A 27,694-nucleotide genomic window follows, 5' to 3' on the forward strand; every position below is an offset into this window, starting at 1 on the left:
CCAAGGGGCGGTGCCTCTAGGAAGGACACGCTGCGCAGGCGCAGCCCGGGCAGAATCGCTGTAGGTTTTTGAGCAGTGTCTGTTCTGCGTCCCTGCCGGGAGCCTGCAAACCAGAATGGGCCGGAAGGTGACCGTAGCCACCTGTGCACTCAACCAGTGGGCCCTGGATTTTGAGGGCAATTTCCAGAGGATTTTAAAGAGTGAGTCTAGGGGTGACGGGGGACCGGAAGGACCCAAAGTCCACAAAGATCAGGGTATGGCACTCAAGACCAGTGCACAACTTTGCCCAGGAGAGACTCACAGCGCAGAGTGTGGGAACAGATAAAAGGGTAATGACTTGGCGCTAGTGAGCTTTCAGGGGGACTTCCCAGTTTGGGGGACACGTGGAGTAGTAAGGCAGGAATGGAGATGGGGGCATCCTGCCTGGCTGGGTAGATAGACATTGCCCTCAGCCATCTTCTAGGATCAGGTGGGTTTCTAGTGTCTCCTAGGGCAGAGTTGTCCGTCCTTGGAGCTGTTTCCGTGGGATCTGTGGTGTAGGGTCTCTGAGGACATTCCTGGTAGATGGGCATTGGAAAAATGCATACTGAACCAGGAAAGCAGATAAACGGTGAGCTCTCAGCTCAGAGGAGAGTGTCGCTGCAGATTTCCCACTTCATGTTTTCCGTGCTGAGCTGCCTCTGTAAGAAGACTAAACTGCAAGAGTCAGCTTTAAAAGCCAGCAGAACCCCACGTTTATCATTATTTATTGCATGTACGCATGCTTGTCATCGTGTGCGTATGGTCAGAGGACTGCTTGCAGGAGTCGGGTGTCTCCTTCCACCATGTAGGTCTACGTCAGCAGTTCTCAACCTATCCGTTGCAAGCCCTTTGGGGTTGAATGACTCACAGGGGTCACATATCACATATCCTGCATGGTTGATATTTACATTGTGATTCATAGCAGTAGCAAAATTACAGTTAGGAAGTAGCAATGAAAATAATGTTATGGTTAGGGGTCATAACAGCATGACAAATTGTATTAAAGCCAAGCAGCATTAGGAAAGTTGAGGACCACTGTTCTATGTAAACTTGAGTTATCAGGCTTGGCTGCAAGCGCCTTTACCTCTGAGCTATCTGGCCAGTCCAGGTGTTTTTATTTTTTGTAGTATATAGTGACCTGCTTTTCTTGTCAGAGTCTATGTCTTGACAGAGTATATGGGGTGAAGATGGGGTACCTCGCCTGCATGTTGGCAGCAACTGTCAACTTGGTGTGAGTGCTGGCTGCTGGCACCATACTGAAGTTGGAAACCTTCACCATCTGTCTACCGCTTTTTCCTAAAGCTGGTCTTGGTGTCTGCGAATTGATTACCTACCACGGTGTGACTTAGCCCTCCCCAGTGCTAAGGCCACCTTACCCTGATGCAGAATACTTGTTTATACTGTGTGAAGATGTGTCACTGTGAGGGATTTAATCAAGAGCTGAATGGCCAAGAGCTAGGCAGGAGAGGAGAGGTGGGATTTCCAGGAAGAGCGAGAACTCCGGGATGAAGAGAGACAGGCAGACACAAGTTGGATGTACTATACAGAGGAGAAGTAACCGAGCCACTTGGCAGAATGTAGAATAGAAGCAGGTTAATTTAAGTTATAAGAGCTAGTTTGGAAGCCTAAACTAAGGTGAAGCTTTCATAATTAATAAGTCTCTATGTTATTATTTGTGGACTGGTGGTCCAAGAAAGTCTGACTACCCTCCCTGTTTCTCGTCTCCTACAAGTGTCTATAGGTGAGTTCAGGGGCCTGCTCTCCTCTGCTGTTAATAGACCTGGCTCCAGTGGGCTGTGCACACCAGTGAGCCTGGCTCTTGCTGTATTGCTGCAGCACGCTGCTTTTCTTGCCTTCGAATGTGTCCTAACTGCTGAATTCTTTCTCCCTACCTCTCTCTCCATATAGGTATTCAAATTGCCAAAGCCAGAGGTGCCAGATACAGGCTTGGACCAGAACTGGAAATATGGTATGGCTAAGCACACTGGCATCCCACCGCTGGGAGGGGAGGTAGTGGTATCAAAAGATGGGAAGAAGAGGGGCAGTACTAAGAGCAGAGGAAATGCAAACCATTTAGGATGTCAGCAACTTGAGAGTGGGACTGGACCAGGGCAGGTGGTGAAGGCTGGATGACTCCAGGCTTCTAGTGGGCAAATAGAGGGACGAGGTTGGACCAGGCTGGGGCTGCATTCAAAGCCAGGCTGTTTCACCTTCGCCGATGCTGTGGTTTCAATGTCTCTCCAACACTCTTCTGTAGAAAGCTGGTCCCGGGGTGGTGGTGTTGAGAGGCAGGGCTTGGGAGAGGGGATTAAATCACCATGAATGGCATTTTATATCAAGGCCCCAGGAAGCCTGTTTGCCTCCCCCATATAAGGCCACCTGCAAGGTGCCCTCTTTGCAACTGCTCTGAGCCAAAATGCTGAGGAGCGATGCAGGTACCATATTTGAAGCAGGGAGCAGTCTGTAGCAGACACTAGTTCTATAGACGCCATGATTTTTGCAGCTGCAGCCCCACGGCTGTTTGCAGTGGGATCCCGTGGTATCTTACATGGCACTGAGACACCTCCCTCGGTTTTTGTTTTCTTTCTTTTTTAATTAAAAAGAAAAATTTTAAATTTATTTGTTTTGTGTGTATGGGTCTTTTGCTTGCACATCTCTCTGTGCAGCAACTTCATGACGAGTGCCCACAGAGGCAGGAAGAGCATGTTGGATCCCCTGAAATCGGTTGTTGTGAGCCAGGCGATTGTGAGCCACCGTGTGGCTGCAGGAATTGAATCCAGGTCCTTTGCAAGAGCAAGTGAGCTATCTCTCTAATCCCTTAAAAAAAAAGTTATGGCATTTATTTGGGAACATGTGCATTTTGTGTGTGTGTAGGGGTGTGCGGGTCTGGGGCATCAAACCCAGGCCATCAGTCATGGTGGGAAATGCCTTGACCCACTGAGCCAAGATCTCACTAACCCCATGTTTTCATTTACCTATTTGGCCATAAAGAGGTTTCATCCCAGCATTTTTTAATGGTCCGAGAAACTGATGATTTGATTTCTTCTGTCCCCTTGCTAGGCCACTCCCTTGTGTGGCCATTACCAGCTACAGCTCCTCTCTGGTTTGGGGTACCTGTCTGTCTTTGAGGCTCCTGACCAGCCGTGTGTTCCAGATTGTCCTCTCCTCTTTGTCCCCCTCCCTACTTTACTCTAATGCAGCAGTTCTCAACCTGTGGGCTGAGACCTCTTTGCTAGGGGTGGGGATACATACAGATATTTACATTATAATTTATAACATAATAAAATTATAGTCATGAAATAGCAACAAAATAATTTTATGGTTGGGGGTCACTGCAACATGAGGAACTGTATTCAAGGGTCGTAGTGTTAGAAAGGTTGAGAACTGCTGCACTAATGTCTGGATATAAGGGAAGCAGACATACTTCTCTCCCACACTTTATATCAGCCCCAAGGCATCCTCCTCTATCCTCCTGGGTTAACCTGTTCTCTAGTCTGATGTCTCTCCATAGAATCCTGACTCTCTCCCATTCTATCTGTGCCCCTCATTGAATTTGTTCTTAACAACTCACTCACCTGGAAAGCTCTGGAAAACCTGGTGCTTGACCCAACCGTCATGGTATCCCTGGGCCCCTCCTGGCCACTCCTGGCCCTTCACTGGCCTGCTCCCTCTCTCCTCAGTGGCTATGGATGCTGGGACCATTATCACGAGTCAGACACACTCCTGCATTCGCTCCAAGTCCTGGCTGCCCTTCTGGATTCTTCCATCACTCAGGACATCATCTGTGATGTGGGCATGTAAGTGCCAGTGTGCGGGTGTGGAAGGGGACGCTCGGAAGAAAGGCAAGTTCAAGACACCCAGCGCCCCTTTATCAGAGTCATGGGGTCTGAGTGGGACATTAAAACCTCCATGTTGAATGTCAGTTTTGCTCAGCTCTGTAGCCGCTTAACCTCCCCAAGGCAACAACTCTTGGAAGCAGTTTCTGAGTTCTTCCAGGGGTTTCTGGGCACCCACAAGCACACTCTACACAAATGCAAGCTAAATGTTCATCCTGCCACAGTTTTCTTCATCGTGACTTTGTGGGAGCTGCTCCTGGGGACATACCATCCATGAAGCCTTGAGTGGCCTGGCTTTCTCAAGTATGGCTTCACCCAGCACAATGGCCTAGAACCTTCTAGTGTGTGTGTCTGACCATAGTGGTCTGACCTCTTTGCATAGTGGTCCCTGTCATTGGGCCTCTGCGAGAGCAACAAGTGCTATGCACCGTGGAGCCTCTGCCCCAGCCCTGATTTGCTCTATTACCCAAGGAGTTCAGCATTTTCCTAGTTGGTGGTCGTTGTGTGCCATTGTAGAGTTGCCTATTTTGGAGCTCTGAATACAGCTGTCTTATTTGTTTAGAAAGTTCTTTTTTTTTCTTTTTCTTTCTTTTTTTTCTTATTTCTTTTTTTTTTCTTTTGACAAGGTTTCTCTGTAGCTTTGGTGCCTCTCCTGGAACTAACTCTTGTAGACCAGGCTGGCCTCAAACTCACAGAGATCCGCCTGCCTCTGCCTCCCAAGTGCTGGGATTAAAGCCGTGCGCCACCACCACCCGGCTGGAGAGTTCTTTGTATATGGAAGACCACAACATACTCTCACATGAAGTGTTTCCTGTGTTCCGCCTTCTGGCTAAACTTGAAAATGTCTGTGTGGTGACAGTTCTGATCATTATCTGGTGATGTCTGTTCTTCTTTAAATGCCTCTTCTAGCTAGAAAACCCTGTTACATTTTTTTGTTGTTCATTTTTGTTGTTGTTGTGTTTAGTTTAGTTCTGGATTTTAGTTTGGTTTTCTAATTTTTTGTTGTATTTATTTATTTTGTGTGTGCTTATATACCACAGCATGTGTGTGGGAGTCGGTCTCTCCTTCCACCACGTGGGTCCCAGGGCTGGAACTCAGGTGGTCTGCCCTGGCAGCAAGTCCCTTACCTCTTGGAGCCATTTTACCACCAACCAGGTTTGGTTTCTTTGAGTCAGGCTCTTACATAACCCAGGTTACCCCTGAACTACGTGTAGCTGAGTTTGACATCAAGCATCTGATCCTCCTGCCTCCACCTCCAGAGGGCTGGGCTGAAGCATGTTGTCTGAGGCCCTGCCTTATGTAATCATCTAGTATTCTGCATCCATTGCACAAATGGAAGCACATCATTCCCATCCTTGAATGCACTTTACTTGGCTTAAGAGAGGACTAGAAGCCGTGATGATCCAAACTGCTTATAGTGGCTGTGCATGAGCCATGGCTAGGGCTAGGGGAGTTGACAGATGAAAGACAGGGTACCCCTGCTTATATCCTACCTCTGATCCTGTTTGGAAGGAAGCATTAGGGCAGGTGAGCCTCTGGCTAGGGGAGGAGGCAGCAGAGGCAAGCAGTGATGGAAGCAGTCACCCTAAGCTCTGGGACATTTTAAAAGAGGGAGCCTTGTTTCAGAACATCTGTTGAATTTGAAAGCTACAGAAGAACGCTGAGGGTTTCTCTAAAGATCTAAGGGAACCTCATACCAATACAAAGCACCCAAGGGCTGGGGGAATTCTCTGAGCATAAAGGACTGTAGGTGTGAGGACCTGAGTTGGGCTCCAGGACCCATGTGAAAAATCATGCGCATCAGAATGCCTTTGAAAGCCCAGTGCTGGGAGGTAGGATAGAAGGGTCTCTGGGGTTGCTTTTGTGAGCCTTCAGGATAAGTGAGACCCTGTCTCAAAAAATAAAGTGAGAGATGGCTTAATGGTTACGAGCACATGCTGTGTACACTCCGAGTTCAGTTCCATGTACTTGTATGTCCCAACCACCTGTAACTGCAGCTCTAGGAGATCTGTACACACATGCACAAGTGCATGTGGACATACATACACATGTGCATGTGGACATACATACACATATGCACACAGATTGGTGTATGTATGTATGTAGATGTGTGTGTATAGATATATACGTGCGTACCTATGTGTGCACATACACACATGCATGCATGAATGTACACACACAAAATCTAAAGTAAAAGTTAATACTAAAAAACAAGGTGGAGCTGGATAAGGAGGACCTTCGGTGTCCACCTGTGTGTGCATGGGAGTGCACCTGTATACACACAGCAAAGAACACCTAACTCTGTAGTTAGCGCCACTGCCTCTTCTTGCTGTGCTCCTGTGCAGCGAGATTTGCAGACACGCCTCCTCCCTCCTGTTTGCAGGCCTGTGATGCACCGGAATGTTCGCTACAACTGCAGAGTCATCTTTCTCAACCGGTAAGTGAGGTTGTGGGAGGCGGGTGGCTGGCATGCCTGTGCCTGGCTCAGGTGGGGGATATCTTGAGGGGTGTCCTGCGTGAGCACAGTACACTGTCCCAGCAACTGCTATGAATCTCCATCTCTGGGCCTCAGCCACCCTCGCTCAGGCTAGAGGAAGAGACCCAAGGTTGGGTTTGTTTGGGCTTTTTATCCTTGTCACCTAGACAATAAAGGTGAGGGAAGTCTTCTGGCCACCCCTCACCCAACACATACAAACCCACGCGTGTGCCAGCTTCCAGCAAAGTACACTTGTTGGCTAATGGAGTCATAGAGACCTTTTATTTTCCCAAGCAGAAAGCTTAAGCCTAGAGAAAAAACACAACAGGTTTTCTCAGGGCCCTGGTCTTGAACCAGCTCAGTGACCTCACCCTATCCTACTTGTCCCAGGAGGTTGGTATGATCAGTCCTTTCACCCACTGTAGGAAGATCCTCCTCATCAGGCCCAAGATGGCCTTGGCCAATGAAGGCAACTACCGGGAGCTACGCTGGTTCACCCCCTGGTCCAGGAGCCGGTGAGTGTTGGGTGCTTCGGCTGCCATGCGTTGGGACCACACGCCAAGTGTTCACTAGACACTAGGCACAACAGCCTCAGCTGGGAGGTGAGCCACAGAACACTGTGGGGGTGGGAGGACTATTCCTGCCACTCAGACATGGCTGATTCCATGCTCTCTATTCACATCTGAGCCAGTAGACACCATAAGACCTCAGCCGTCAGTCAGTGGTCACTGGTCACTCTTAAGTGGAGGGACACTGTGTCTCAAGTTGTCCGTTAGAGCAAGGATTCTCACCGTAGCCATTTGACCTTTGGGAACAGTTCATTCTTTGAGTTGAGGGGTCTGTCCTGTGTGGTATATGGTGGACAGAGGCAGAGGCGCCCCAACCTGAGTAGAGTTCATTAGCCAAAATCCCCATAAACTAGGTAGACATAGTGGTGTCCACCCATCATCCTGGCACTTGGAAGTGAAGACTGAAGAATCAGGACTTCAAAGACACTCTGGCTACTTAGTAAGCTCCATGTCAGCCTGGGGAACACAAGACCCTATCACAAAGCAAAAACCCATCGTCCCAGGCTCTACCAAATATTTCCTAGGGTACAAAATCCCCCCAGTTGGGAAGCCCTGTTCTGTGCTTTAGGGTAGTCTTAGTGTTCTTTTGCTGTGAAGAGACACCATGCATGGTGGTTCATATGAAAAAAAGCATGTTGTTGGGACTTAGAGTTTCAGAGGTGGCACGCAGGCAGATATGCTGGGGAAGCAGTTGAGTTCTGCACTCGGATCCACAGGCTTCAAGAAGAGAGAGACTCTGGGCCTGGCTTGGGCTTTTGTAATCCCAAAACCCACCCGCAGTGACACACTTCCTCCACAAGGCCATACCTGCTAATCCTTTCAAATGGTACCACTCTCTAAGCATTCAAATATATGAGCCTATGGGGCCATTCTTACTCAAACCACCAGCTATCCCCATCTATAACTGGCAATTGCCCTTGTGAACAGGGTCGTAGCAGGATTCTTTAAGTGGCTGACAGATGATCTAGGAAAACCACTGGATTCTGAGGGTTGCTGTATATTGATGGCCTTGTGAATTCTGGTCCTGTCTTGTGATTGTGTTGACTTCCTTCTCTCCTCCGTCAAGTAGAACTTTAAGTAATGTGCACCTGATGCGACTTTTTTCCGTATTTATGTTTCTTAGCCCATCCTCTTCACTTTCGCCAGACAGCATTTCTACAACATTCTAGATTATTCCTAGGATAGAAGGCTTGGCTTTTTGCCTTCCTCCCAACTAACCAGAAATCTCCTTGAGTTTTTCCATTTGGCTTTAGACTTATGTCTCACCACCCTTTGTTTTTTACTGTGAATTTAAAAAAATGTATATTTTTAATTCTCTCTCTCTCTTTCTCTCTCTCTCTCTCTCTCTCTCTCTCTCTCTCTCTCTGTGTGTGTGTGTGTGTGTGTGTGTGTGTGTGTGTGTGTGTGTGTGTGTGTGTGCCTACAGAGGCCAAAAGAGGGCCACGGATCCTCTGGACCTGAGTTACAGCCAATTGTTAACTGCCATTCACAACTGCTGGGTGGGAAATCAGGTCTTCACTGCTGAGTCATCTCTCCGGCCCTGCCTTTTAAAAATGGAGAATAAATGTTGAATCCCAGTGTCTTTCCCATGTATGTCAGATGAACAGAGAGAGTAAACCTTTGTGCCCTTCTTTAAATTCAAGTGAATGTGGAATATTAAACTTGGATTCAGCCGATCAGTGATGACACACACCTTTAATCCCATCATTCACGAGGCAGAGACAGGTAGATCTCTGTGAGTTCAAGGCCAGTCTGGTCTACAGAGAGAGTTCCAGGACAACCAGGGCTACCCAGAGAAACCCTGTCTTGAAAAAACAAAACAACAAACAAACAAAAACTTGGATTGAATTTGTTAAAGTTTATTCAGAAATTAGCTCAGTTTCTAGACTTGTATGCCAGCATTGTGTTAGAGATTTCTTTTTTGTTTTATTAGGGGAGGGATGTGTCTCTTGTGTTTTGTTTTGGTGTTAATATTATAAAGTTGTTTTCTTTCTCTGTGCTCTGGATGTGTTATGAGAGTGCTATACTATCCAATTATAACATGGTTAAAAGTTCCCTCAACACAAGAATAAGTGACGCACACCTTTAATCTTAGCACACAGGAGGCAGGAGCAGGCTGTGCTCTGTGTATGCAAGTCCAACCTGTTCTGCATAGTTCCAGACCAACCAGGGCTACACAGTGAGACTCTGTCTAGAAAAATAATATAAATTAAGAGTGAGGGGCTGGGGGACGACTCAGGGATTAAGAGCATTGACTGTTCTTCCTGAGGACCTGGGTTCGTTTCCCAGCACCCACAAGCAGCTTGCAACTGTCTGTAACTTGAGTTCCAAGGGATTTGATGCCCTCTTCTTGTCTCTGTGAGCACCTGCCTCATATACACATTCCTACACACAGGCAGACACACACACACACCTGCACACATAAATATACATTTTTAAAAATATCCAGAAGAAACTGGTTCCTGAAAGTTGTCCTCTAATCTCTATACGAGCACTATGGCATGTGCACACCCATGTACTTTTGCACACAATGAATAAATTAATATAAAAATGAAGTAAAAGGAAATGGCCTTCCTAGCACCTTTCTGCCCTTCTGGGACATTGTTTGGGTCTGTCCTTAGGTGACCCATAAATATAGCAGAGTGCAAAGACCACATTTTCCTATAACGTACATTGGGCCATTCACCCAGTAGCTTTTTATTTCATGTAACAATGCGGGTATTTTGTTAGTGTTCTGTTTTGTGGTTTGTTGAAGTAGGAGCTGATCCTATAGTCCAGTGCTAGGGCAGTAGACCAGTACCAAGTGGGTCTTTGCATGAGTTGGTAAAGGTGAGGATGAATGTACTTACAGCTCAACAGCATTTTGGTTTAGCGACATTGCTGCTTCCTGACCTACAGATGGGGATAGAGGACTCCTCTAGGACGTGGTGACCGTGAGGAGGTCTGGGGCATCTTGTTTCTGTTCCCTGTGTTGATGGGCGGGAGAGGCCTTGTCCACTCAGCTCTATGACTTCCGGCATTGTGCTTAAATAGAAGAACCACTGGCAGTGTGCCCATGGGCCACCAGCTCTAAGAAAGCACAGAGCAGTCTGCATTTGGCATCTAAGCAGTGTACCGGGTAGTGGCTTGTTTGAGGGTGAGACCCTGTAGACCAAAGCCGTGTGCGGTAAATACTCTGCATGTTAAAGGCTGTGGAGTATGACCCTGTTGTCTCATTGGTAAGGTAGGTGTGGTTATGTCTGTAGGTAAACATTGCAGGACTTTCCCAGGCTTGGGAAGATCCCCAATTTCTCCCTTGGAACAATAGCCTGATTCCAGTCCCGCTCTCTCAAAGTCTCTCAGAAAACAGAGAGGCAGAGACACTCCAGTATGCATGAGTACTCCAGTGTCTGTCACAGGTCTCTATGCGAATGGGTGGCTTTGCCTCTGAGGACACAACTCTCTCAGGAGCCTGGCATGGTGAGATGGAGGGTCCATGCCTACACCATGCTTCCTGTGTCCCAGGACCTCATCTCAGCTTTGCCATGCTTTGATTCTTTCCTTCCAGGCAAACTGAGGAGTATGTCCTCCCTCGGATGTTACAGGACCTGACAAAGCAGGTGCATCCTTCCCAGGGCTTCCTGCCAGTGCAGGCTACGGGTGGGCAGAGTCAGAGCATAGCTGGGTAGATGGGAAGTTCAGAGTGGAATCCACGCTGAGTACTGGAGAGCTGACTGCAAGCCCGGCTGCAGGAGTCAGCCCTGAGTGGAGGTAGGCAGATTCAGGGACCGTTCTAGGAAGCCACAATCAGCCGGTGATGGGCATCTCTCTGAGCTTTGTCCCTCTTGCTGCACTGTGGGCCTGGGGTCCTCACTCTACTTGCAGCCTTTGTGAATGGTGACATTGTTGGTAGCAGGAGATGGAGTGGAGAAAAGGACCTGTTGCCGCCGCAGTAAAGCTGTGTGGCTTGTGGTTATGTGTAGGGAAATGGGAGAGCCTGGGGTCAGCAGGAGTCAAATATGCTGGAACTCAGCACACCCACGGTGAGGAAAGCCTTAGTGAGGGCTTGGCACAGTATGGTAGCCTTCAAGATGTCGGAGGCCAGTGTGTAGCCCAGTAAGCAGCCCTGAGGTCTAAAGTGGTCTTTTCTCTCCACTGCAGAAAACCGTTCCCTTCGGAGACGTGGTACTTGCCACCAGGGACACTTGTATTGGGAGTGAGGTCTGTGAAGAACTCTGGACACCGCACAGGTCAGCTGACTCTCTGCCATCCATTCCCCATCCAGGGCTGACCAGTGGGAGGACCCAGACTTTGCAGCCTCTTTGAGGTCATGGCCTTAACCATGGAGGTCCCCCTAAATAGCTGAGGGGCCACAGGAGCCCAGCTGTCATTCTGCCTGCCTCTTTCCACAGCCCTCACATCGACATGGGCCTGGATGGTGTGGAGATCATCACCAACGCCTCGGGCAGCCACCACGTGCTACGTAAAGCCCATACCAGGGTGGATCTGGTGACCATGGCGACCTCCAAGGTGGGCATTGGGCAGGATGAATGAGCAGTGTCACAAGTTAAGGTTCCATCAGAGGAACCTCCAAGAGCAGTGGCACCTGGGGCAGGGCTCAGCCACCTCTGGTGCATACTTCAGGCTGTGGTTTGAAGCTGTAGTCCATACACATGCTTGATCCCTCCCAGGTTTCTCTTCCTGTATCCCCAGGCCCTAACTGCCATCATACAAAACAGATTCTGTTGACACTGTTGTGAGGATGTGCTCCTGTCCATGGTTGTCATGGAAACACATGCCAACTTGCATGCACCTGACAGTACTGTTAGTTCTTGGAGCAGATAGACATGCCCCAGGTTGAAGATGGGCACAGACAGGAGATAACATCCGGGTCTCACAGAGGTCACCCAAGGTCACCAGTGCGTCTGGTGGCCCTGACACTCAATGCTGCCCCACCACATTGCTCTAGCTGCAGTGGCCCTGCCAGATAGGGACAACAGCACTGCACTAAGGGCTGAGGGACAGTAAAAGTGGATGTCCTATGGGGTACCTGACACCTGGTATCATGTGACATTATTCAGGGAAGACCTAACAGGTCCACTTACTCCAGGTAGGGAACCAATGATAGACCAAAGTAACAAGACCACCAGAGTTCACTGTGGTAAGCCAATGATAGACCAAAGTAACAAGACCACCAGAGTTCACTGTGGTAAGCCAATGATAGACCAAAGTAACAAGACCACCAGAGTTCACTGTGGTAAGCCAACGATAGACCAAAGTAACAAGACCACCAGCTCATAGGAACTGGAACCCTGGAGCTCCCTTCACAATTTGCAGGCAGTTTGACAGATCAGAGAGTCTCTGCTAGGCAGCTTGGCTGGTCTGAGAGCCTCTTAGCAGTTCTTACTGCTTATGTGACCTTGGAGATGAGAGGCCTCGTACATCTGCTAAGTTTCAGGAACTTCCTGAGACTTGTACATTATTGACTTTCTGACTTTTCGGTTTCGAGGAAATCACAGCACATCTGGCAAGGCCACATGAATTGGAGCTATAGGGCTTTGTGTCCCCACCTGCACCCGCTGTCCCTGTCAGAGACTAGATGCCGATGACAGCTTGGGAAGTCATTAGCGGCAGTCACAGGTTATATAAAGCACTGATAGCCCTACTGTCACCTCTGCTTCTTCTAGAATGGTGGCATCTACCTGCTAGCCAACCAGAAGGGCTGCGACGGTGACCGTCTCTACTACGATGGCTGTGCCATGATTGCCATGAACGGGAGTATCTTTGCCCAGGGCACTCAATTCTCATTGGATGATGTGGTAATGAGCCAAGCATGGGGATGGGGAGCTGCATTCACACTGTCCTGTCAGTTAACTGCTCATCTGTAGAGTTTCCCCTCCCCTGACTGTGAGGAGAGATCCCCGTAGGGCAGGTTTTGATGGAACCCAGAGCAGAGAAAAATGTCCACGCTGGGCATGAGCTAGGGAGGAGGACCCCAGGCTATTGTAAGCACACTGGGGCAGATACCATGGTGTCTGGAACACAGGGCCGCCTGACTTCATACAGGGGCTAGTGAGTGTATTTGACTCATTTTGGAGGCTGGCAGGATAAAGCCCCCCAATCAGGGATTAGAAGACACTAGGCCTAGTCCTGTTAAAAGGGATGGTGACCATCAGACTTAACTGGGGACATTATCCTCAGGGGCATCTGGCCTATTCAAGACCTATCAGTTTCTCCATGGCCTGGACAGCACATGTTAAAGGGGGATTGTACCCTGCATTAGTAACTGCTCACTCATGTGACAAATACCTGACAGAAGTTCTTTGGGGAGGAAGGGTTTACTTTGACTCACAGTTGGAGGCTACCAGTCCATCACGGTGGGAAGGCGTCGCTGCGGGAGTGTGAGCCAGCTGGTCACAGCACATCCATAGTGGAAAGCATAGAGATGAAGGCTGGTGCTCAGCTCACTTTCTACTTTCTATTCAGTCTGGGACCCCAGCCCACAGGCTGGTGCCACCCACATTCAGATTACATCTACATCAACAAACCCAATCTAGACACTCCCTCACAGACATACCCAGAGATTGGTTTCCATGGTGATTCTACATTGTATCGAGCTGACCATCAGCATTAACCATCACATCCCACATGGGTCCTGAGTGATGGGAAGCACAGAGGAGGGACAGGGTAGCAGTGTCGTCACAATCCTTTGGCAGGGTGCGTGAGGACATAGAGGACAGCCCTGCACAAATCCACCTCAGGGGCCACACGGTCCTCAGAGGGGCTGGCGAGCCGCATGCTCAGCTCCTGGAAGACTGGGCGTGCACTGCCATGCCACTCCCCGTGCTGTTCTCCCCTCCATCTTCCTCTGCGTTGACTTCATTTTCTGGTCATAGAATGGCTACAGTGGCTCCAGCCATTCCATCTATAAGTCACTATGTGCAGAGCTGGAGGAAGCGTTGCTTTCTGTGTGTCTTTTAAGTAAAAAAGAACATATTTCCTGAAGCTCCACCCTTACCCCAGTCACTGATAGAATTGTGTTGCCTGCTATAACTGGGGAGGGGGGTGTCACTGGGAGATTTCTAAGTGTAGTTGGGGTTATGGTGTCGGCCAGACAGAGATGCAGCTGGAGAGATAGTTCAGGTTGCAGTGTCACTACAGCACCAGGAATCCAGTGCCCTCTTCTGGCCTCTACAGAAACTGCACTTATGTGCACAGACACACACATACTCATAATTTAAAATACATTTTTTAAAAGGAGAAAAAATTCAGGAGGGTAGCAGTGCCTTTCACCTTGCTATGGGGCATTGGATGCCTAGCCCCTGCTGTGAAAGGTCTGACCCATTCATGTGGGACAGCAGTCCTGTGTTCTCCCTCTGCTTTCCCACCCAGGAGGTCCTCACTGCCACCCTGGACCTGGAGGATGTCCGGAGCTACAGGGCAGAGATCTCATCTCGAAACCTGGAGGTAAGCACCATGGGAGAAACACCAGCCTGAGTGCTCAACAGGGCCTTGCTGGTGGTCCAGTATGCTGTGGACTTCAGAGATGGTACTGAACTGAGGGTGTACCCGGTTCTTCTGACTACGTATAGCATCCTTGGGGTCCACCATGTGAAAGCGTAGTGGGGCTCTGCTGTTTTTCAGGGTACAGTAGTACTCTACCCAGTGGTTGTACACTGGGTGCCCACCCCTCCTCCTGAGTTTTGAATGAGCATGGGTTTGAATACCCTGGGTGTATCTGTCCAGGAGTGAGTCCTCTGGCTCACGTGAGGCTCTCATGTTCAGGCTGTTAAAGAACTATTAGACTGCTCTCCTGAGTGGCTGCCCCCAACCCCATTTCCGCAGCACCGGGAAAGGCCTGTAATGCCTCTGCCCTTGCAAGCCCTGGTTAGCACCTGTCAGGGTGCTTCGATCAGTCCATCCTAACTTCCCATGAGCTTGTCTGTGTCTCACATGACTGCTAGAGTCCCATCCCTCACCCGTGAAGGCTTCCGACTGCAGCTGTAACTGTGTCCTGATGTCCTCCCCCAACAGGCAAGCAGGGTGAGCCCGTATCCCAGGGTGAATGTGGATTTTGCCCTCTCGGTCAGTGAGGACTTGTTGGAACCGGTGTCAGAACCTGTGGAGTGGACATACCACAGTCCCGAGGAGGAGATAAGGTGGGTGCCCCCTGACTCTGGATCCTGTTGCTTTTTGGACACCACTGTCCCAGTGACTGCTAAGGTTTGTAAGGTGTGGGGGCTGCAAAGATTCCCAAAATCTGCCTAGGGTAGACCCTGTGCTTTGCTGGGGTTAAAGACACAGTGCTTGCCGCCTCATGAGTTCTAAGACAGCCATTGCTACACAGTGAGACTGACCCTGTCAAAAGTAAAAGACTCACTTTAGCTGTTGAGGCCGGGCTGCCTGGTTCTGCTCAGAGTAGTCTCCCTATACTACGTCCTTAAGCTCTGAGGCCCAGTGCCAGGCCTCTGTGTCCCCATCTCACGTGGGATATCTCTGGGGGTTTCCTAGACTGGTTTCAGAATTGAAATGCCCAGGTTGACACACAGTGCTTGTAGCAGATGGCCCGGCAAGAGCCCAGGCTCAGGGCTGCGTCTCTGTGCTGCTTTCTGGGATGCATTTTTAGAGATGCAGTGAGCCAGGCTTGTGCCTCCAGACTCAGCTCTAGTATTTCCTGCAGCCTCGGGCCTGCCTGCTGGCTCTGGGACTTCCTCCGAAGGAGCAAACAGGTAGGGTGTTTTGTTCCTACCCACCCCCGTGTGTCTCCTGGTTGGTGTGTGAAGCTAGGATGAGAGAGTGGTGTTCTTCTTTGGGAGAGTGTATCTCAACTGGCCAAAGGCCAGATGGGTGAAGCCCACTTTGAAGCTGTATGATGGTCTATGGAACTCTTGAAAGGCAGGGGAACTCTCAGATCCCCTGATGTACACTCATCTAGGGCCAGAAAGGCAGCCTGGGATCCAGTGGCATCTCTGCCCTTTAGGAAACCTGTCATACAAGTGGGTCATTTGCCCCCTTCCCCCGCAACCCCGAGAGATGGTGCTGGGCCGTGTGCTCCTGTAGGACTCTGGGACTCACAGGGTGGTGCTAGGCTGGAGATTGGCTGGGGCAGAGCCCCTCTGCAGCTTGGCTCACACAGTCCTTGGTTGGCCCCTTCCAGGCTGGGTTTTTCCTGCCCCTGAGTGGCGGTGTGGATAGTGCAGCCAGCGCCTGCATCGTCTACTCCATGTGCTGCCTGGTCTGCGAGGCTGTGAAGAGTGGAAGTAGGTGACATGGTGTCCCTTGGTATGAGGAGGGAGGCAGGTTGGGAACCAGGCACGGAGCAGAGGACAAACCCAGGTCATGGATACCATGGGTGAGGGAGGCTTAGTGGTAGGGCACAGATGTCTATCCTGTTTAAGTCCCAGAACTCAAGCCAGTAACAGCCTTTCCTGGGTAGTTAGCAGATGTAGTCTTGTCTGCCTGCCACTGCCTGTCAACAGTGCAGCCCTGAGGGGGGGTCATAGGCTTTGGGGTCTGGCGACCAACGTCAAGTCCTTATCTCACCATAGATGCAGTGACACTAAAAATACTCTGAGCAGTGCAGAAGCAGAGGCCAGCCAAACACAGACCACAGTTAGCCCAGCACAGAGCAGTGGGTTAGTACAGTGCAGCACAGTGGGTTATACAGTGCAGAGCAGTGGGTTAGTACAGTGCAGGCAGGGGCAGTGGGTTAGTACAGTGCAGAGCCATAGGTTAGTACAGTGCAGGCAGGGGCAGTGGGTTAGTACAGTGCAGAACAGTGGGTTAGTACAGTGCAGCGCTATAGGTTAGTACAGTGCAGAGCAGTGGGTTATACAGTGCAGAGCAGTGGGTTAGTACAGTGCAGAGCAGTGGGTTAGTACAGTGCAGGGACAGTGGGTTAGTACAGTGCAGGCAGGGGCAGTGGGTTATATAGTGCAGAGCAGTGGGTTAGTACAGTGCAGAGCCATGGGTTAGTACAGTGCAGGGACAGTGGGTTAGTACAGTGCAGGCAGGGGCAGTGGGTTAGTACAGTGCAGGGACAGTGGGTTAGTACAGTACAGGCAGGGACAGTGGGTTAGTACAGTGCAGAACAGTGGGTTAGTACAGTGCAGAGCAGTGGGTTAGTACAGTGCAGAGCGGTGGGTTAGTACAGTGCAGGGACAGTGGGTTAGTACAGTGCAGGCAGGGGCAGTGGGTTAATACAGTGCAGAGCAGTGGGTTATACAGGGCAGAGCCGTGGGTTACAACCATAGGTTGGCCTAGAACAGATTGGTGAGTTAGCACAGCAAGCCCTGCAGGTACAAGGGCCAGTGTGCAAGCACCTGGAAGAGAGACTTGCTCATTTTTTTAGGGCCCTGGGCAATGGACTGGGCTAGATTTGTGGTCTCTAGGGTGATCAATGGGAGCTAGACACAAGGAAATTTGGGAGATGGACTGTGGGAACTGGACATCAACTTGGGGGATAGCTAGATAGGCGCCAAAAATGGACTGGGGCTAATATGTGGGAGCTGAAGATCAGACCAGGGTACCTGGTACCTACATGGGCCCCAGGAAGTTGAACAGAGTCTGGCGCTTGGAAGATGTGGGCTGACTGCCTGGGCACTTGGGAGGGAGGCCAGGACTTTGTGCACAGACAGTGGCTCTCATCCTGCCATGGTGGCTCCAGATCAGCAGGTGCTGGCAGACATCCAAAGTCTGGTGAACGAGAGCAACTACACCCCACAAGATCCCCGGGAGCTCTGTGGACGCCTGCTCACCACTTGCTACATGGCCAGTGAGAACTCCTCCCAGGAGACCCGCAGCAGGGCCACAGAACTAGCCCGGCAGATTGGAAGGTAGGACTCTATCCTGTGCTGAGCTCAGGCTGGCACCGTGGCAGACGTCAGAGCTGGTGACAAGCCTGTGGCTGTAGTGTCCTTGTGTGTATCTGGCAGCTGAGTGAAATGCTGCTGCGGGTTTGAGCCCAAACTGTACAGTTCACATGCATGTATGCATGTACACACATAAACATCCGTCTCCCAGTCTTGCCCCTAGGTGCAGTTTCAGGGCATATATTCCCATCAGCGGGATACCGTCAAGCTGGTCCAGCCGGCTTTGGATGTAGCTCGCAGGCTTTGTGGGGAGGATCAAGACTTTTCCAGGAGGCATGACTCTTCTTCGTCTAGAATATTCTTTTATTCAGGCTCTTTGGCAAATCAAGAAACTGCCTGTCACATTCCTGTGTACATCCAAAAGCTTCCCTACCAGCAGGTTCCATACCTGGGCTTACACTCAAAGGAGTTACAAGCCCAAACAGTTACTTCTACAGGATGTTCCTGGTTGTCAGCTTTGTCACGGTGATGAGAGGAGGAAATGGGCCAAACGTCCGTTGACGGATGGATAGTTAAACACAGTGTCATGTGCCCACACTGGAGTATCGCTCTGGTGTGAAAAGGTGTGGAGTGCCTCGAAAGCATAAGTGATGCTTAGAACTGTTGTGCTGAGTCAAAGGCCATGACATGCACAACTCCATTTCTGTGTGTTGCCCAGCCTAGCCTACCCACAGTGGATTTATCAGTCCAGACAGTAGACTGGCAATTGTCAAGCTGGGGAGGATGGGAGTAGGGAGTGTTGGTTGCTGGGCAGGATTTCTTTCTGGCCTGGTGAGTTCTGGCACTAGATGGTGAATAGTCATGGTTTTATAGTGCCGTTACTATGCTGACCATGGTTGAGTCACATGCTGTAGGATGATAGTAGAGGACCAATAAGAGGGCTCAGCAGGGAAAGGTGCTTGCCTCCAAGTCTGATGACCTGAATTCAATCACTTTGATCCACATGCTGGAAGGAGAGACTGACTCCCAAAAGTTGTTCTCTGCCATGGAATGTGTGCCCCCCAATACACATGATAAGAAAATGTTTATCTTATTTTAATTATCTATGTAGTGTGGGCAGGTGCATATGAGTGGCAGAAGGGGCCTCAAATCCCCTGGAACTGAGGTTACAGGTGGCTGTGAGCCAACATGGGATGCTGGGAATCAAGTCTAGGTCTAGTCAGTTAATCGCTGAGCCTTCTTTCCAGTCTTTTTTTTTTTTTTTTTAGACAGGTCTCATTCTGTGGCTCTGGCTAACCTGGAGCTCATAGAAATCCACCTGCCTCTGTCTCCCAAGTACTGTGATTAAAGGTGTGCACCGCTATACCCAGACCCAAGCGATATTTTTCAAAGGTAATTAAGAACATGTCTTAGCACACCTGTGCTGACTCCTCTCACTCCTGCCCTTCCAGCCACCACATCAATCTGAACATTGACACCGCCGTGAAGGCTGTCCTGGGCATCTTCAGCCTGGTGACCGGGAAGTTCCCTCGGTTTTCAGTACACGGAGGGAGCAGCAGGGAGAACCTGGCCTTGCAGAATGTGCAGGTAGGTATTTGAGCCTGGCCCTCATCCTCACAAAGATGTGGAGGGGAAAGCAGTGAAAGACAGGGAGCCTGGGGATGGGGGCAGCGCTGTGTTAACTGCCTATACGTCTCACCAAAGACACTGGCCACACAGCCATACTTTGGGTTGCAGGTCTGTGAGTGTCAGTGCATGGGAAAGTGCATGTGGAGGGTGTGCCCATCTGAGCCTTGGTGAGGCTGTGTGGTGGAGCATGACCACACACGGGTGTATGTGGGGACCCATGCATTTCATCCAGCCCTGGCCTGCTGGTCCTGCCCCATCCTTGGACTATCTTGGTTAGCCTATAGGCCACGTGTCACCAGGGAGAGGAAAGGTCCCAAGGCTTGTCTGTTGTCAGCATGCCATCTCTGTTTGCCCCTTGTGTTCATGGCTACCTCTCAAATGGTAACTAGTGTGGAGGGCACTGCTGAGCCTCTTCCTGGCTACCCCCACTCAGTGTCTGTCTCCTGTTACTCTTGGCACTGTGATCCTGCTGTGGACTGGTGCAAGGAGGCGTGGGAGTCTTCTCCCCAGCACAGGACAGCTTGATTCAACCTGTGTGTGTTCTGACTTGAATGTTCCTGTGCTAGAATTGCATCATAGCACAGCTGCTTCCTGGGTCAGGCACAGGGTAACTGCCTTCTTCCCTCATCCAGGCTCGGATAAGGATGGTCCTCGCCTACCTGTTTGCTCAGCTGAGCCTCTGGTCCCGGGGTGTTCAAGGGGGCCTTCTTGTGCTTGGATCTGCCAATGTGGATGAGAGGTGAGTGTCGTTGGGAACTTGCCTTGATGACACCCTAGTCTCTCATGGAAGTTTGGTCTTTTCAAGACATGATCTCGCTGCAATATCAGGATATCCAGAGACTGCAGACCAGGAAACCTCTCTCTGCTCCCGCCCCAGCCTAGTCTCATCCAGCTCAGGCTGCTTCCGCTCCTGACCTGCCTCCAGCTCCTGTCACCTCCTCCTCCTTTCCTGTCCCATGTATAATAGGTCCTTTCATTCCAAACAGTTTTCCACTCCAAACAAGATGGCTCTTTTTCTATGGGAATTGAAGACAAATCCCTTTTTCTGTTGCTTAAAAACCATCCAGTGGTCCTCTGTTTCCAGGTAAAAGCCACCCGACCTCAGAGCCAGCAGTGGAGACTGGTAGATCCCTTCCCAGGCTTGGTGAGCCACCACACCTCCTGTCTCACATGCTCCTTATTAGCTGAGGAGTTTTTAAAGTGTCATGTATTCATCCACTGGCCTTTTTACCAGTCTTTCTATCCATAAGTTGAGTCATTCATCTGTCCATCCATTATTCTGACCACCCACTTATCTACCCATCCGCCTGCCACTCTACCTATCCATTCACCCACCCTTATATACATCCACCCACCTATCCATTCACACATACATCTGTATATTCACCGACGTATTCATCCATCTACCCACCCATACATATGTACATACACCCACCCCACCCTTCCATGCATCCACCCATGCATATATATATTCATTCCCATCCACCCACCCATACATACATGCATACACCACCATCCCACCTTGCATTCACTCATACATACATACATACATTGACCACCACTCATCCATCGACCCATATATGTATATATACATACATACATACATATATCCACCCACCTATTCATCCACTCAGCCACCCACATATACATACACCCATTCCCATCTGTACTTTCATTTGGTTTTATTTTGAGACAGCTTCTTACTATGAAACACAAGGTATCTTCAAACTTACTATGTAACCCAGGCTGCCCTAAAACTGAAAAGAATCCTCCTGTCTCTGCCTTCTGAGACTGGGAATATAGGATTGTGTCACCATATCTAGCAGGCTTTTTATTTGTATTTGTGTATGTGTGCATATGCCCTGGCATGTATGTAGAGGTCAGAGGACAGCTTCCAGGGTCAGTCCTCACCTTCTACTTGTTTGAAGCAGGCTGTCATTGCTCACTGCTGTGTATTCCAGGTTAGCTGCCCTGTAAGGTTCTGGGAATTCTGTTTATATCTGCGTAGGATAGCTGGTATCACACATGGTATTGCTGTGTCCAGCTTTGTGTGGATGCTGAGGGTTCTGAACTCAGGTCCTCATCTGTAAAGAATCCTTTTCTGTCCTGCCAGCCAACTCCCAATTAATGACATGGAGACTTCTTATGAAAGCTCGGCCTTAGCTTTAGGCTAGTCCCACTAGCTCTTACAACTCAAACTAACCTGCTTCTATTAATCGACATTTTACCATGTGGCTTTTTACCTTCGTTTCATTTTGCATGTCTGACTCCATGTCTCATTGTCATTTCCCGGCCGCCTCGATTGTCTCCTCCTACTTCCTCTCTCTGCCCCGAAGTCCTGCCTACACCTCCTGTCTAGCTGTTGGCCACTCAGCTCTTTATTAACAATCCTAGCAACGTATCTTCACACAGTGTACACGTGTCCCACAATACTGGTCTTTGTGTAGAAAATGCTTTACCTAGAGAGCCATCCCCTAGTGCCCAAGACTGGAATCACACTGGAGTCACCAGTGGGGGTAGGGTTGAGAGGATGAGACAGGAGCACAATGGGGTCACCGTCCCTCTTCAGCAGCACCCAGCTGCTGGTGCCCATGCAGTTGGGAAATGCTGGGTAAAGCAGCTGGTGGTTTTGCCAAGAGATGGTGCCAAGAGAAGCGGTGAGTTAAGAGCTTGAGAGATGATGAGGCCCAGCCATAAGGATGATAGGTGGGTGCCTGTGGCGTCTTGGGCCCAGGCAGTTGTGTGAGAGTGTGTTTGTTGACTTGCTAAGAGGGCTTGGGACTTGGTATCAGGTTGTTCTGGGGCCGTGGCCTGTATTGCAAACAGACTGGCAGTGAGGTTGGGTAGGGACAGAGCAGCCTGGCACAGTTTCCCAAGCCTGCTCCCAGTAATGTTACAAGGGAGACATTCGGTTCCACACCCTGCTAGCAGCTGGTATAAAGGGCCACTTCCTGGGCAGCTGGTCGTTCAGTGTTTTGGGTACAGATAAACCCAGGCTGGCAGGCACCTTCTGTTGACACCTGCCAGAAACGCCACCTCCCAGGAAGGATGCAGGGGTTCAGCACCAACCATGTCGTTTGTACACACAGCTTAGGCCCAGGGACCTCGGAAAGGGAGAGGGGAGCCTACAAGCCCAGGTTCCCTACATTAGTCAAACTACTTGGTGGCTGCCTTTTGAAGGAAGGCTATTGTCCCAGGCCTGTGGGTGACACACAGTGAGTGAGGGTGGAGCAGGGTGGAGCAGGGTGGAGCAGGGTGGAGTGTTCTTGCTAACAGTAGATCAGGGTGAGGCCAGAACAATGGACAGGAATGCACTGTAGGCCACCAGAGCTGCTGGTTGATGCCAGCTAGCAGGAGGTAGAGGAAAGGAGGCCAGAGTCCTGCCAGGGTCTATGATGCCGTGGATTAGTGGTGGCCTTTCCCATGGAAACAGCAGGAGAGCAGGATGTGTTGTGGGCGCCTCTCCAGGACCCGTGTCTCTGCTGGTGGCAATCTGAGTCCCACCAGCTTCATCCTCTCCTCTACCTGAAGACACTGACTGACGCTAGAATATTTGCCACTATTTGCCAGTTTAGCTTGGAGCCACTGGGTCAGCAAGAACTCGCGTGTGGCCAGGATGGGAACACAGTGGCCTGTGGCAGAGCTGTGGCGGGTGGGCGGGGTTGGAAGGTGTGTGTGCGCCCTAAGTTGTTCTCACGGTCACTGCAGGGCAGCTGCTCCAAGCTCTCAAAGTGCTGAAGCTGTTGGTCCTCCCCCAGGCCTCTGGGGGCTCTCCCCACACCCACCACCAGCCCAACCCTCCCTGTATCCTCACAGCCATCAGCATCTTGATGGCACCCCTTGGCCTTGACTCTAATTCTTATTTCCTTTGAGGAGACTTGGGGCTGTTTCTCAAACCTACCCTGTAGTCCTGGTCCATCTCTGTGTGGGGTCCTCAGTCCATCTTCAGGGTCTTTGTTGCCATGTGAGGTCTCAGATCTAATGCTGTATATCGGAGCTTTGTAGCAGACTGAGTATACACTTGTGCAAGTTCCTGCCTCCCCTTCCAAGCATCTGTCTCTCAGCTCCACCTAGATGACCCTGGCCTTCTAGACAAGCTCTTCCCAGTAGGCTGATGGTGGTACCCAAGCATTCTGAGCCAAGATAGATGTCCATGCAGTGTGCCCAATGTCCCCCTGCTGGCCTCCTCCAGGGCCAGGGTTATGCTAGGCCTCTGAATTCTGGGCCCCTGGAAGAAGGTAACCCTTGGCCAGCACTGGTAGACCCCAGATCCCTCAATACCCCAGAAACCATAGAAACACCATCCTTTCTCCCTGGCAGTCTCCTCGGCTACCTGACCAAGTATGACTGCTCCAGCGCGGACATCAACCCGATAGGCGGCATCAGCAAGACAGACCTGAGAGCCTTCGTCCAGTTCTGCACTGAGCGCTTCCAGCTTCCCGCTCTGCAGACGTGAGTGCTCCTGTGGGTCCTGGGCCCCCAGGGCCACCCTCGCCCTGCTTAGCCACCCTGTGCCCCACCTTTCATCTGGAGGCATGAGGTCATGACTTCACCCACTCCTGTTCCTGTACCCACAGTTCTAAGTGTCTTGAATGACAGTTCCTCCCAGACTGCCTTTTCTCTTGCCGCCATCTCAAGGCAGAGAGACTGGTGCTGGAACTTGACAAGCCTGATCCCTGGGGTGTCTGCTGAGGATACCCACAGCCTGTCAGGCCGCTACAGCGTCTCTGGTACCAGGAAAACTGTGTCCCTGTTCTCCTCACAGAGTCAGTCGTGTCCGCAGGGGACCTCGGATAATGTGTGGAGATCCCTGGGGTTGTCACAGAGTTTGTTCCTGGCAGCTTATAGGCACCCGCTGGGGATCCTCCCAACTAACCTGCAGCAAGTCAAACTACCCCCACCCTACCATCTCTGTCAAGTGTCCTGACCCCAACTACTAACAGTCCTGCAGTGGGCCCCTGCCCTGCACTCTTCACTTCCTTGCTTTCCTTGATCTACCGTCCTTTGGGTCATGAAGCCCCAGGACCATGAGCCCAGGCGTGGCCCTGCCAGGCATGGTCAGCCCCCAAATGCAGTTTGTCTAGGGACACATCCTGCCAGAGCTCACGAGCCCGTTAGCAGCCCTGGTGACTGACTCTGTGTGTCTTACTGCAGCATCCTGTCAGCACCAGCCACTGCAGAGCTGGAGCCCTTAGCCAACGGGCAGGTGTCTCAGACAGATGAGGTAATGATGGTGGCTCTGTCATGGTGGGTGTGTCTCCCCTTCTCGCTGGGTCCCTTCACAGCATCCTTTCTGCCACGAGACCCCGGCTCACTCTGATTTAGCTTTCTCACTGTGGATCGGGCTGACAAGGGGAGGACAGGGTGGGTCAGAGGCAGCATGAGGACGAGCTAGGAAACACAGCGGGTTCTCTACCTCAGAGAAGAGTCAGTCGCCTCCCATGCCTCGCAGGGTTTGGGCCATTTTTTTCAAACCTGCATCTCCTGGCACCCAGTGAGTTCTAAGAACCCTGGCTGGGCATCTGCTTGCCTCCCCAACTGTAAGAGACTGTGGGGTCCCCCCCAGCACCACCCCACTGTTCCCTGAACACACTTCTGTCCCCCCAGGAAGACATGGGGATGACATACTCAGAACTCTCCGTCTTCGGCAGACTTCGGAAGGTCGCCAAGGCTGGGCCCTACAGTATGTTCTGTAAACTGCTCAACATGTGGAAAGATAGCTGTACGCCAAGACAGGTAAAGCCGTGTATGACGTCAGGCTGCGCCACCTCTGGGTGACCCATTGCATACACAGTCACGTTTTACGCTGTCATCTTCACCAACTTGAGATTCCTGGCTGCCCTAAGTTAGCCTGAGTATGGGCCAGCCGCGTGGGTGTGCTGGTGCATTGCAGAGGCTTCAAAATGCATTAGGTCTCTGCTGGCCAGAGGACTTACTGGGCCCGTAGACCCACCTGGAGGCCTCCAGGAGCCCAGCACTGGGCTGTCAGAACCAGGACGCTATAGCTCAGTTAGTGTCAGCACAGCTGATATGTCTCCATGCTGCTGTCCGCAAAAGCCAGGGGCAGGGCTGGCACCTGCCAGCTGTTTATGTCCCCCCAAAAGCAGGACTCTTAGCCTCGAGTCTTTCCTGCCTTTCTCACTCGAAGCCCGTGTGTCCCTTGCCTACCAGGTGGCTGAGAAGGTGAAACGGTTTTTCTCGAAGTACTCCATGAACAGGCACAAGATGACAACCCTCACGCCAGCATATCATGCTGAAAGCTACAGTCCTGATGACAACAGGTTTGACCTGAGACCCTTTCTGTACAACACGGCTTGGCCCTGGCAGTTCCGCCACATTGATAACCAGGTGAGTCCTACCAGAGGGCTGCATGTGTCCTGCCTGGGAGGACATACAGGGGCTTCTCTTGAGGAAAAAAAACCCTTTTTATATGAAAAATGGCATGGCGTGGTGTGCTACTGTCCTTGCTTCCACAATTGGATTATTTTATTATATATATTGATTAAAACAATATATATGTATTTGATTTGATTTGGTTTTCAAGACAAGTTTCTCTGTGTAAACAGTCCTGGCTGTCCTGGAACTCACTATGTAGACCAGGAGAACTTTGCACTCACAGAGATCTGCCTGTTTCTGTCTCCTGAGTGCTGGGATTAAAGGTGTTCCCAACCACAGGCTTATTTATATATATATTTTTGAGACAATCTCTCTGTGTAGCCCTGGAGAACTCGCTGTGTAAGCCAACTGGCTTCAAACTCAGAGTCCCTCCCGCCCCTGCCTCTGAAGTGCTGGAGCTGAAGGCACCACACCTTTGATTAAAGCAAACTTAGCCCCGATCCGTATCCTCACCCCTGTCCTTTTCTGAAGACCACAGCAGAGACACCCACGGATGGCAGGTTAAACACAGCTTCTTCCCAGCTCTGCTCTGCTGAAGACAGGGACAGCTGCTCAGCACAGGGGCAACAGTTAAAGATGGCAAAGTATGGCCAGGGTCATGCTGAGCTGTGGAACCCAAGGGACCAGAGGAACTGTCAGGAACCGTGGCTGTGGCAAGGACACAGCTAGTGTGCACTTTGAGGGTGCAAGGTATACTTGCCACCTCCGCGTTGTTAGGTGCCCAGCAGGGTCTTCTTGGCTGAGCTGGAGTTAGTGCTTCTGACATCCAGAAGAGAAGGCAGGGATGCTGCCAGACGGTCCCCTGCCCCTAAGAGAGTCATCTGGCCCCTTTGGTCAGCAATGCCCAGGTCAAAGTTGGTGTGGGGATGGGAAACCCTCTGGGCTTCCGCTTGCAAGGAAGTGACTCTATCCAGCTGACTTTGGGAACCACCCCACCCCCAGTAACTCAGAAGACTCAGTGGAAGTCAGTAGGAGGTAGAGTAGCCCCTGGGAAGTAGGCAGTGACCACTTGGAAACTGAGATGTGGGTCAGGATGCTCTTGTCCCACGTCCGCACTGGCTAGGCTGAGCCTGCACCCTGTGTAACTGTTACCCACATGCTTTGTCCCTGAATCCTGCTGTCACTGAGTCACAGGAATGGAACAGTGTAGCCATCAAGGGCAGACGGTGGGAGCTGCATCAGCTCTGATGTTTAATTTATTGTTGTTCTTTGTAACTCTATGTGTGGGTGGGGGGATCTATATGTGTGGATATGTACACGTGAGTAAAGTGCCTATTGATCCCATTGTGATCCTCTTGACACCGGTCCTGGGAACTGAACTCAGGTCCCCGAGAAGAGCAGCAAGTGCTCTGGCTGCTGTTATTTTTCCTCACTGAGTTCTGGCTTCTTCAGTGGTAGTTAGGGCTTGGTCACTTACCTCCCACCAACACCCACCTGGCAGCAGTTCTGACAGATCAGCAAGGGATTCTGATGCTGTGTGTCCTCGTGGTGGGCAGAAATAGAAGCACCCGAAATCTCACCATCCGCGGGGACCACCAGGCACTCCCGGGCCGAGCCTTTCCCCGGCACCCTCTGCACTCAGTCCCTGGATAGTTTCAGCAGTAGGTTGTTTGAAGGGTGACGGAGATCATTCTGATGGGCTTTTCTCTCCAGGTTCTGCAGCTCGAGAGGAAAGAACAGCAGGGCCCGAAAGACTGCGTCTAGGAGCGGTTGGAAGAGCCATCACCTTTATGGAAGTGCCTCCTCCCTAGAGATCCCTACTGTGATTTCAAATCCTCAGTGATCAGGACCAGAGACCCTGCCACTGCCCTGCTGGAGCCAGGGTTTGTTTACTTTTCAGGAAGAGAGAGATGTTCATTCTAATGCCATAAAAATAAACAAAAATACTCTTTTTAAAATGTGTTTAGTTATTTTATGTGTATGAGCTCTTGCCTACATATATGTCTGCGTGCAACATGCATGCCTGATGTCCATGGA

General features: G+C 50.7%; 1 protein-coding gene across 1 annotated transcript; it reads left to right on the forward strand.

Annotated features, from left to right (window-relative positions):
* Positions 1 to 33: 33 nt before the first annotated feature.
* On the forward strand, positions 34 to 27,615 carry Nadsyn1 (NAD synthetase 1). The gene is made up of 21 exons (XM_087908259.1): positions 34 to 200; positions 1,930 to 1,990; positions 3,702 to 3,818; positions 6,241 to 6,294; positions 6,759 to 6,848; positions 10,450 to 10,501; positions 11,043 to 11,131; positions 11,294 to 11,411; positions 12,569 to 12,700; positions 14,274 to 14,348; positions 14,916 to 15,040; positions 15,562 to 15,610; positions 16,039 to 16,141; positions 17,548 to 17,716; positions 19,144 to 19,279; positions 19,954 to 20,060; positions 23,642 to 23,773; positions 24,476 to 24,545; positions 24,929 to 25,057; positions 25,493 to 25,669; positions 27,371 to 27,615. The coding sequence occupies exons 1-21, from the start codon at positions 116 to 118 to the stop codon at positions 27,419 to 27,421; spliced, it is 2,121 nt and encodes a 706-aa protein (XP_087764385.1). The 5' UTR covers positions 34 to 115; the 3' UTR covers positions 27,422 to 27,615.
* Positions 27,616 to 27,694: the final 79 nt, after the last annotated feature.

Source organism: Myodes glareolus, chromosome 7 (genome assembly GCF_982192425.1).
Source record: "Myodes glareolus chromosome 7, mMyoGla1.1, whole genome shotgun sequence".
NCBI classification, from domain to species: domain Eukaryota; kingdom Metazoa; phylum Chordata; class Mammalia; order Rodentia; family Cricetidae; genus Myodes; species Myodes glareolus.

Coding starts and splice junctions, on each gene's coding strand:
- Nadsyn1 (XM_087908259.1), top strand. CDS start 116: ATGGGCCGGAAGGTGACCGTAGCCACCTGTGCACTCAACCAGTGGGCC. Junction 201..1,929: donor TTTCCAGAGGATTTTAAAGA/GTGAGTCTAGGG, acceptor CTCTCCATATAG/GTATTCAAATTGCCAAAGCC. Junction 17,717..19,143: donor CTAGCCCGGCAGATTGGAAG/GTAGGACTCTAT, acceptor CTGCCCTTCCAG/CCACCACATCAATCTGAACA.